Source organism: Rhopilema esculentum, chromosome 14 (genome assembly GCF_057945365.1).
Source record: "Rhopilema esculentum isolate cy_ngs chromosome 14, ASM5794536v1, whole genome shotgun sequence".
NCBI classification, from domain to species: domain Eukaryota; kingdom Metazoa; phylum Cnidaria; class Scyphozoa; order Rhizostomeae; family Rhizostomatidae; genus Rhopilema; species Rhopilema esculentum.
Genome location: NC_142828.1, coordinates 6,261,653 through 6,272,153, shown reverse-complemented (window position 1 = coordinate 6,272,153; position 10,501 = coordinate 6,261,653). Strand labels below are relative to the sequence as shown.

General features: G+C 34.9%; 1 protein-coding gene across 1 annotated transcript; it reads left to right on the top strand.

Annotated features, from left to right (window-relative positions):
* The first annotated feature begins 1,716 nt into the window (after positions 1-1,716).
* Positions 1,717-10,465, top strand: LOC135696089 (metal transporter CNNM2). The gene is made up of 4 exons (XM_065215366.2): positions 1,717-3,059; positions 4,307-4,482; positions 6,470-6,610; positions 8,224-10,465. Exons 1-4 carry the CDS (start codon positions 1,765-1,767, stop codon positions 8,778-8,780), a joined length of 2,169 nt encoding a protein of 722 aa, XP_065071438.2. The 5' UTR covers positions 1,717-1,764; the 3' UTR covers positions 8,781-10,465.
* The last annotated feature ends 36 nt before the right edge of the window (positions 10,466-10,501 follow it).

Here is a 10,501-nt window from a genome sequence, read left to right as displayed (position 1 = left end):
ACCCTTCCCTCCACCTCCTTCCCTATCATAACATTTTTCTCCACTGCGCTGCATTCATACCATTCAACATCCACCAATCCGGCATCACCATCTCACATTTCAAATCCATTCACTCGTTCGTTTCATTTACTCTGATGAAGCCCTGTATGCCGGGGCAAAATATGAGTATTCGTTTAATTTAGTTTATTTTGAAAATTTATATTAAAACATTGGGTTCTCGTTGCCGTTTTGCTTTGTTCCTGAATTTTGTTCTCGTATTTATAATATACCCTTTGCAAGAAAATGTGTAACCTCATCAATTTGGTTTTCAAAAGAAAAAGTCAACGTCGTTGGCTATTCTTGATGTTTGCGATAAGCTAATTGAAGCAATAGAAGCTAAAAAATTTCCTTGTTGTGTATCCCTCGAAAAAGCTTTTGACACAGTTGACCATACAATACTATTATGTAAATTCGAATATTATGGCACTAGAGATGTTCCCTTGGAGTGGTTCAAATCCTATTTAAATGAGACATCCTAAAGAGTTTCTGTAGGTGGTGGGCTTTCTAACGACATGGATGTTAAGTATGGTGTGCCTCAAGGTAGTGTTTTGGGCCCTCTGCTATATATAAATGAATGCCATTCCAGAAGCATCTAAAATCTTAAATTTTCATCTATTTGCAGATGATACCAGTTTGTTAAACTCACATAATAACTTCAACACTTTAGAAGAAACATTATGTACTGAATTGAATAATGTTGCTGACTGGCTTGCTGCTAATATGTTAACCCTAAACACAAGTAAATCTCACTTTTTGATTATCAAGCTACGTCATTAGAAGGAACCTAAAACCATTAATATGTCTATAAATGGTGAACAATTATATGTTATGTTAAATACCACGGAGTTCTGATAGACAAGAATCTCACCTGGAAACCACATATCCAAAAAGTTAACATAAAAATATGCAAATGCCTTGGTATTTTAGCCAAATTAAGACATTTTCTACCCAAGGATATGTTACTCAGTATTTATGATTCATTTATTTCCCCACACATGAATTATGGTCTGATAAATGAATGTGTTAAATTTATGTTTGAAGTTTCAAAAGGCAACGTTGATAGCTACATTTGTAACTTCTTTCATCTAACTACCGAGAGTCACAACATTAGAACCAGACAGGCTACTAGCGGTAACTTTTTCCAGTCCCAAATTAGAACAAACTACAAATCTTCATTCATAACAAATGCTGGCATAAATATTTGGATTAACATACCAAGTAACATCAAAAGTGTTGCTTCCAAAAAGACCTTTTCACGTCTTTTTAAACAATTGTTACTTCAAGAATACACCTAAAAATACAATATTATCCTTAATCCCTTTTCCCCTTTCTTTTTTTACAATCGATTTAGTATATTATTTTATTTTTAATGTTCATCTTTATTTTTACTCTTATCATAAAAATATTTTCTTAAATTTTAGTATTGAATGCATGTATATTAACTGTTCTTTATCTTATACGTGTATATAGCCCGAAAGCTTTTTCAAGCTCTTTCCATAAGTCCTTCAGGAATATTCTGTTAAATTGATGTATTGTTTTTCTTCTTGTTTGTATTATTGTTTAATTAAAACAACAAAATTATGCGTCGGACAGCCTATCCTGCGGTTCTTCCTTTTCACGCGCAAAAACTTTGAACACTCACCCCACCCCAAATACTTTGTGTCAGCCTCGTCTTGAAAATAGCACTGCAATTTGTTGCTGGCCGCTTGCAAGAACGAGAGAAGTATGAAAGTTGCCTACGGAAATTATGAAGTTTTGTTATTTGTAGTCAACCTTATAAGCTTATTTCTAAATTCAGAATGTGCTCTCGAAGCAAGGGTACATTTGCTTACTCTTGACAGCACTGGCAAGAAGCTGTCCGTATCAGATGGAGTCATAAATGTTGAGCCTAAAGTGACATTTAAACTTAGAATATCAGGGTCAAACTTGAACAAGTCGGACACCCTGATATCTTTCGCAAAAATTGTCGGGAAAAGAGGTAACTCTTGTGGAGATAAAAGGTCAACTCCTGTTCGAAGTTTCGACGAAGTAATTGAAAATGGAACTATTGGTTTGTTGACGCTGAGCTGGGACACACCGGCCGTTTACTATGTTTGTTTGAAAACCGGCCCGGCGAAGCTGGGAGTCCAGCGATGGATACACCAAGGAGACCACAGTTGGTTGAAGGTCAAAGTAGTCAGCACCCTTTACATACCCTTGTGGATACGAATCTTGCTTGTTATTGTTCTTATTTGCTTATCCGGGTTATTTTCCGGCCTTAATCTTGGTTTGATGTCATTGGAACCAAATGACCTTCAAATTGTCATGAATTGCGGGGAGGGCAACGAGCGAAAGTATGCGGCAAAGATCCTGCCTGTGAGAAAGCGTGGGAATTTTTTGCTTTGTACGCTTTTGCTGGGGAACACCCTTGTCAATTCTTCTTTCACCATATTGCTTGATGATCTCACCAGTGGGCTTGTTGCAGTTGTAGGATCAACTGCTGCTATTGTTATATTTGGGGAAATTGTCCCCCAAAGTATTTGCTCCAGGTATGGTCTTGCTATTGGAGCAAGGACGTTGTTTCTGACAAAAATGTTTATGGTCTTGACTTTTCTTTTGTCTTATCCAATAAGTAAAGTGTTAGATCTTATTCTTGGGGAAGAAATTAGTGGAGTGTATAACAAAAGACAGCTTCTTGAAATGTTGAAACTGCAAGATGAATTTAATGATCTAGAGAAGGACGAGGTTGGGATTATTTCTGGGGCCTTGAAGTATAAGACAAAAGTTGTGCAAGATGTGATGACACCAATCAATGACTGTTTTCTTCTCGATGAAGATGCAATACTTGATTTCAAAACAATGACACAAGTGATCAGATCTGGTTACAGCAGAATTCCTGTCTACTCAGGGGAAAGATCAAATGTTGTGGCACTTTTATATGTCAAAGATCTTGCATTTGTTGATCCAGATGACTGTATCCCACTTCTTAGTGTCATAAAGTTTTACAATCACCAAGTTCGAAAGGTTTTCTATGACACAAGGTTAGAAGAATTTGATTTTCTTAAAAAAGGATTTTGTTTTCTTTTAAGATTCTTAATCTTATTCTGATGTATCCAATAGTTTTCACTGTGCAGCACAAAGCCAGAAAGGTTATAAGGTTGTCTTTATTTTATTAAATTCATTTATCATTTATCATATATATTATAAACATAGTGTGTTTATTATGTTGAACAATGTGTGTTTCATTATGCAAAACTATATTATACTTGGTTTGTATGCTACAGTAAAAATCCCCTGGGTCAAGAAATTCAAGAATTTAATATATATTTTAATTGATTGGATAACTTAAAGGAGGTTTTTCATTGGTGAAACTATAAGGATTTTCAGGTGTTCTAACTAGTGTCTGTGATGAATTTCCAAACATCATTGTATTGCTTTCAAATGAACCATAATCAGATTCAGGAAACAGAGCAATCACTTCAGAGCTGCAATTATTTCATATTTTCCAAGAAACACAATTGCTTGATGGCAATGTCCCCTGCCCCTAGGCAACTAAAGATTTTCTAAAATCCAAACCAGCTTTTTAGCATGTGTGACACTGGGTTAGGCAAATAATGTAAATTCAGAAGAGGGTGACAGGAAGATACCCAGCTACATCCCTGATAAACTAGGTCTTTAAAACCCATGCACCAAACCAGAAATATTTGCTGATTGGATATGATTTTGTCTTCCTTACACCCTTAAGATGTAAACGTTGACACATCTCAATACCTTTTTAACTTTGTAACCACCCTGGTTTAGAAGTTTTCTAGATAAGAAATAAATATCTAATAAACAGACAATTGTATGTTTTGGTTTAATTATGTATATAATTTATAGGTAACTTGCATTCTTATCCGAAATGATTTTTAGATTTAGATTTTAGATGACAAACAGAACTAAAACCAACCCAATTTGACCTGATCTGTGTATCACTTCCCTAGTGGGTTTGACTGCAAATTGCCTGGAAAATCTTGTACACATGGCCCTAAGGGTCAAAGTCTTCTTTGAGAAACTTTGTATATGTTACATCAAAGTAAACACGTGTATCTTCAACTTTCATGTAGCCAACTGGTAGGTTTGTCTTTGTACTACTGCCTGCGAAAGAAGCTAGTATTCTAACAATTAGACTGTTTTTCTTGTCAAAAAAATTTCATTTTTTTGTGTTAATCATTTGCAATTAGAATTTGTTAAACCTTGTTGCTACCTAGATAAATAAATTCTCAGTTTCTTTCACTTTTTTTCATAGACTTGATGAAATGCTAGAATGGTTCAAAAAAGGCACATCACATCTTGCTATTATCATCAAAGTTGATGATGAAAGAGATGGTGATCCAGTGTATGAAGCTGTTGGTATTGTAACATTGGAAGACATAATCGAAGAGATCATCCAGTCTGAAATTGTCGATGAAACAGATGTTTATAGTAAGTTTGTTCTTGACTCCATTTATTATTTATAAGAAGACTTTCCTTAAAATGTCTTTGCTATGAAATTAGTCCTTCTTCCAAAAGGAAATTTGCCTATTTATTCCAATCATTCATCTCTTTGTGCTATTCAGCTTGTTTGTTGAAAAGCCCTTTTTGCATATTTTTGTGCATAGTCTCTGACTATGAGAAAACGCTTTCATGAAGACATCACTTTCGACAGCTTTAATGGCATGTTTTGAGCTTTAAAAGCTGCATTGAAAAGCTAAGATAATGCGGTCATTTCAGTAACTTTCTACAAATATAGCTATGCTTATCAAGTCTGTGAACCCCAATATTTTGTATTTGATATGGAGATTTGATTAAGCCCTGTGGATGTAATGAGTGAGGAAAATATTGAGAGAGACAGAAGAAAAATGGTTTTTCAGTACTTACAAGCAACTTAGTCATTAGATATTTTACCCTTCAAGCACTAGATACCATGCTACAAGGACAGATTCCCTTTTTGCTCTACTGATCCAAATTTGTAATAAACATCTGTTGAAAATAAAGAATACTAAATTCATACCTTTTGAAAATCCATGTGCAAAGTAAATTTTTATTATTTTTGAGTTGTTTATGCTTGATACCACCATAAATTTTAAAGTTGTATCTAATGCAGATTTTCTGTAATTTGTATAAATATTTAAAACTGAAAAAAACTGAGGTGTGACAAAGAAACATCAAATGGGGAATTAAATGGGCAGCCACAAAGAACTCAATGAATTTTATAGTGATTGATTAATTAACCATTCTAAGTAACCCACAGTTATAGCTTATTTTATACACATTTATAAAAAGGGCGTTTTCGAAATTTTGAAGGGTATGTTTTGAAAATATTGTCACACAATCTTCCAAAGCTAGCTACCTTAATGTAATCAACATGCTGTGCTCTTGAGTAAAACAATTGTAATTTTTATTGTGATAATTAGGCTTGCTATCAAACAGAGGGAGTGATATTTCAATTTGTCTTTATTTAACATGCAGAGGATTTAAAGGATTTCCGGGGATCTTTAGATGAAACAATTGAATTTCGACCAACAGTGTACGAATTTTCATGTAATGAGTTGCCCCCCTTGGAATAATACCACCTTATATGAATGTGGAGAGGAGAAAATGATATCGAAAATTTAAGAGATGTCGTGTAGTGTGCAAGACTTTAGCAGGCTGGTATGATCTCAATAGTTCAAATAAGCTCTGCAAAAACACTCCTACTTGTCAAATAGTTGGAAAATTTAACAGCGTATTTAGAACAACTAAAAGGAAGGGTTAGGCAGCTAATGAGCAAATAATGAATGGTGTTTTGTGAAATGTAATTATAGTAAAGGACTAGAGACAATGAGAAATGAATTGTGACGTTATTGAATCGTTAAAGAATCTCAATACAGACTGATAAAACATACCACACGAGAGTTTTATACTAAAACTTCTATTCCCGATGGCTCTTTGATTCGTCTCGGTACCGGAGTTTTCTGTTATTTGAATTGGATAGCAAATTTCAAACAACATATCATTTATGTCAAGTTTTTCAATCAATTTATTTCTGTTGGTCAGCCTTTCAATCAGAAACGGATGACCTTCCACAGTGAGTTTTGAATCGTCCCCAAACCCAACTGCAAAGCAAAGCGGCGGATGGACTAATAACTATTAAACCCAGTTTTTCTTGATAACTCTCGACTGGAAGAAACAGTATCAGCATGTTGCTTCTGGGTGATTGGCTAAGAATCGTTAATGCAGTAAGAGTCAAAAATATATTTTGTTATTGTATGAAGTATAAACATTTTCTTGTCCTTTAGTAGGATTAAATAGCCAATTTGATAAATTGGGGTGTCTTCCTTTTCATTGAACATTGTGTATTTCTTACCTCTTTCCAAGGAAATTTTTATCTAGATGAATGTAATTTCTCATTTTCCACTGGCTGTCTTAATCGAATTGTTTTCGTTTGTAGTTGATAACGTGTCTGGGCGAAAGGTGCCTGGTCGAAAAGGAATAAATCATGACTTTTCGTTATTTACCGCTTCTGATGAGGACAAGAAGAAAAAGATTTCTCCCCAACTTGGCTTTGCTTTGTTCCAGTATTTAAGCACAGGTATGTCAGTAAACTTTCCCCTTTTAGTTATTTGTATTAGAATATGTTAAGGTAAAGATATGAAAATGAGTTTTAAAAATATATGTAGGCAGTTGTGGGTTGAACACGTAGTGGCTGCGCATTTTAAATGTAGATATGAAATTTTGAGGCGGTAGGTGGAAATATTTTATTGTGCGTGGAAGCACTTTACTTCCTACTGAAAGTAGCTATTTTCTTATGATAGGGCCGTGTTACATGTCAATGTATCTTAACTGCGCGTGTAAAATATTTTCTTCAGTAGTTTTCAGTTCGCAACCAAACATGTTAACATAAAACCTTTTCAAGTTGTTTGGCTGGTTAGATAAAACAGGTTATTGCTACCTGAAACACTGAAGTTGTAGGCAGATTTTTGGGTCTTATTTGATGCAGCATTGTATTTCAAAATGCCAAACGCTTTCAATTTTATAGAAAACCTAGCTTGTATTTTTTGGACCTAATTTTTGGACCTCTTTTTTAAGAATTGTAGTACTAAAAATTCCTTAATAGTTCCTTAATTTAACTGCACTTTTGGTGTCATGACAATTGCTCATACTACATTAGAATTCTGTATTCTGTATTAAGACAGGAAAGGCGTTTGATATACGAAAATGTGAAAATTCAATCAAGAAGGAAAAGGAAACACTCGAAATTGGACAATGAAGCGCACAATTTGTGTGATTTTCAACTCCAAATGAATGAAATTTACTTCTTATTCTTGATTATTTGCAATTATAAAAGTATTCAAAAATGAAAAGTTCCTTAGGAAGTTTATCTTCAGTACTAACGGATCTTTAATTTTGTCTGTCTTCTAAATGTTTTTCCTTATAAAATAGCTTGTATGTGAGTTCGAAAACTTGATTCCTTGCAAACTTTGTTCATAAAACATAACGTCGCTAAATATTACAGTCGTTTTGAAATCCGCTTTCAGGTAAAATGTAAACTTTAAGGTGCTTGTGGTTCAAAATTTCGAGATCTCGAAAAAGCGATGTTTCAAAACAGCGTGGTTTTTCTTAAAAATGGTTTCGATAAATCAGGTTCATCGACGATTTCTGGTTGAAAGCATGGCAAGTTTCTTTTGACGTGGTAGCTGATATTAATGTTAGCACATGCAGTGAATTCCGAAATGAAATGCCTTCTTTTTCAAGAGTCGAACGTTTCTTGGTTTTTACTTCAAAGGTGTATTGGGTCATTTCAAGATCAAAAGTTCTTATTCCAAAGCGTATGTGTTCTCAGGCATAAAACAAGTGATATAAAGTTTTAGGTGGTTTGTTGCTCAAAATTGCGAAACGCAGACTGTAATGACAAAATGCCTTGATCAACATGCAAAATTCATAAAGATACCTGTTATTTTGTGAACCTTGTTCATTTCTCAGCCTAAAGAAAGTTCTCAGATGCAAGTTGCTTAATGAAAAAGAAAACCTGTCGATTTTTAAGTTCGTCTTTGCAGGGATTTCCTGTATTAGTGGCTGGTAATACAGCTGACAGCACGAAAACAAGATTTAAAGACAACTGTTCCTTATCTTCATCTTTGTATGTAATCATCACCTGAGATATCTGTAACGATAACTTTTATTGCTTGATTGTTCTTTATCTAGCTGTGGAACCATTCAAGGAAGAATACATATCAAGAGCTGTGCTGAAAAAGTTGATCGACCATCAGGGTTCTGTCGAGGGAAAGTCACTAAACCCAGAGAAGGAGGATGACATATACCTGTATAAGAAAGGTATAAGTGCTGATTACTTCATCCTCATCATTCAAGGGCAGGTCGAAGTGGTTGTTGGTAACGAAAGCCTTGTGTTTGTGGACGGTCCTTTCACTGTGTTCGGGATGCAGGCACTATTTGCCGAAAAAGGTCACGCATTTCTGCCAGACTATGACGTCAAGATGTTATCCGATCTCCAGTACTTGAAGGTTGACCGTGCACTGTATAGATCGGCAATAAGGGCTAGTCAGCTGGAACGGAGTGAACGTGATCCTTCACACTTAGAAGAAATTGATAATCTTTTATGGACCAGTAAGGTCGAAAGGAAAGATGAACCGAAAATTACTCATGAAGTTGAAAGTGACGAAACAGGCTTGTTACTTACTCCTAATGCCGAAACAACCCCGAAGAAATCCAAGGATAACGTTCGGCTTGAGTCTCCGTTGTAAGGAAATGTGTGAGCACGTGGAATTGTACAAAGCACCAAAATTTTGAGAGAAGTTCCTGAGGACCCTGTATGATATCCTTAAACATGGCTTAACGGAATGCTTCAGTGCTTCGTTATTCAAATAAAGCACATAAAGCACATTTAGCTGTTGAACACTTTTTAATGAGTCCGAGAAGTTTGATATTTCTGTTTACTATAAAATGTCACGATTTAGTTTTCACTTACTTTAGTTTAGCTGCTGAAAATATATTGCTGATTTTAGTTGTATCCCATAATGCACCTCTTTTTAAACATTCATGAAATTGAATTAATAATTGAACTTTTCCTACTTTTTTGATCTACTAAGAGAGCCGTTGGAATGCCAGCAAATTTGATTATTTAATGACATAGTTTTAACTCTGGGTTATTTTCGTTTAGTTAAGTTGCAAAGTTCGTTGTTTGATTGAATTTTATTCTATTTTGACGGACAAAAGTACATAAATCGTTTTAACATATTTCTAGGATACTAAAATTTTGCTAAATTCTGCGTTTGTAAATTCTACCCAAAATTTAAATAAACTTTTTAATTGTTAGAAGTTTCTTTTCATTATTAATATTGCTCCTTACCCAGTTTCGTTTGCCAAGGAAATTTCCTCGTTTTCCCGGCCTGTTTAACAGTCTCATTTTTAACCTGATGCTTGAATTAGTCAGGAGAAAGTAAAGTTTAAATAACTCTACCCGTACATTTTGATATATTTTCACCGCTCAGTTTACACAGTGACGTGGCTCCTCTCTTTTCTAAAACGCCGATTCCCTATCGGCTACCCAGCAGTACACTTCAATTAGAATTCAAAAATCTTCGTCCTTGCGTGTCTGGTGAACCGAAAGAGTGCATTTTTCTACATTTGCACGAACATCGACTTGAGTGTCGGCTGTTAGTCGGTCACACAGATTGCCACATTTCCTTGTTCTCAACATGTCACCTTCTTACTTCGTGTCCAAGGCTATACTAACTTCTACTTTGTGCGCATCAAGATCCTTAATTATCGCAATCGGTCGAAGATGATATCCAAATTTATCTTTCTTTTCATTTCTTTTTTTATTATGTCAGTCATAATATGTTGGGGATGACTGCACTTTAGCGACTCACTTTTTTGTTCCCTGGTCGGAAGCTGAATTGAGTTACAAACCTTTCGATTCGATCTAGCCTGGTTTCTAAACCAATCGAAAGTTCGAATCTAGGAGGCTCAGCCAGTTATACATCAGTTTGAGTTTCAAAATCAGTTTGAATGACTCCGCTCTTTGATTTTTTTAGCTGCCCCCAAACCCTCGTTAATTCATCATAGATTGATTCATTTTACTCCATATCCAGTTATAAACAAATGTCTTGGTTTCTTCGAATATTCATTCTCACTGTTGCTCGCATCATCGTTTCTAGGTAGTAGTGATTCAATTCAACTTTCGACCAGGAAACAAAAAAGTGGATCGCTAAACTGCAGTCTAGCCATATGTTGCTAATACTTACTAGCTAAACATCCTTAATGTAGGTATCTCTTAATGTAGGACAAATGTTAAATTTTTGGTTCATTGGTTCTGTTCGATGTATTGTCTGGTGGCAGCTGTATGTAACGTTTCTTGTTTTATGTTTTATAAAATAATTTTTGTATTTGATTAAATTTCTCGGAATATATTTTGGTTCGTTAGTTACTCAGCAGATTTTTGATTTCGTCTTAGCGTCATTAG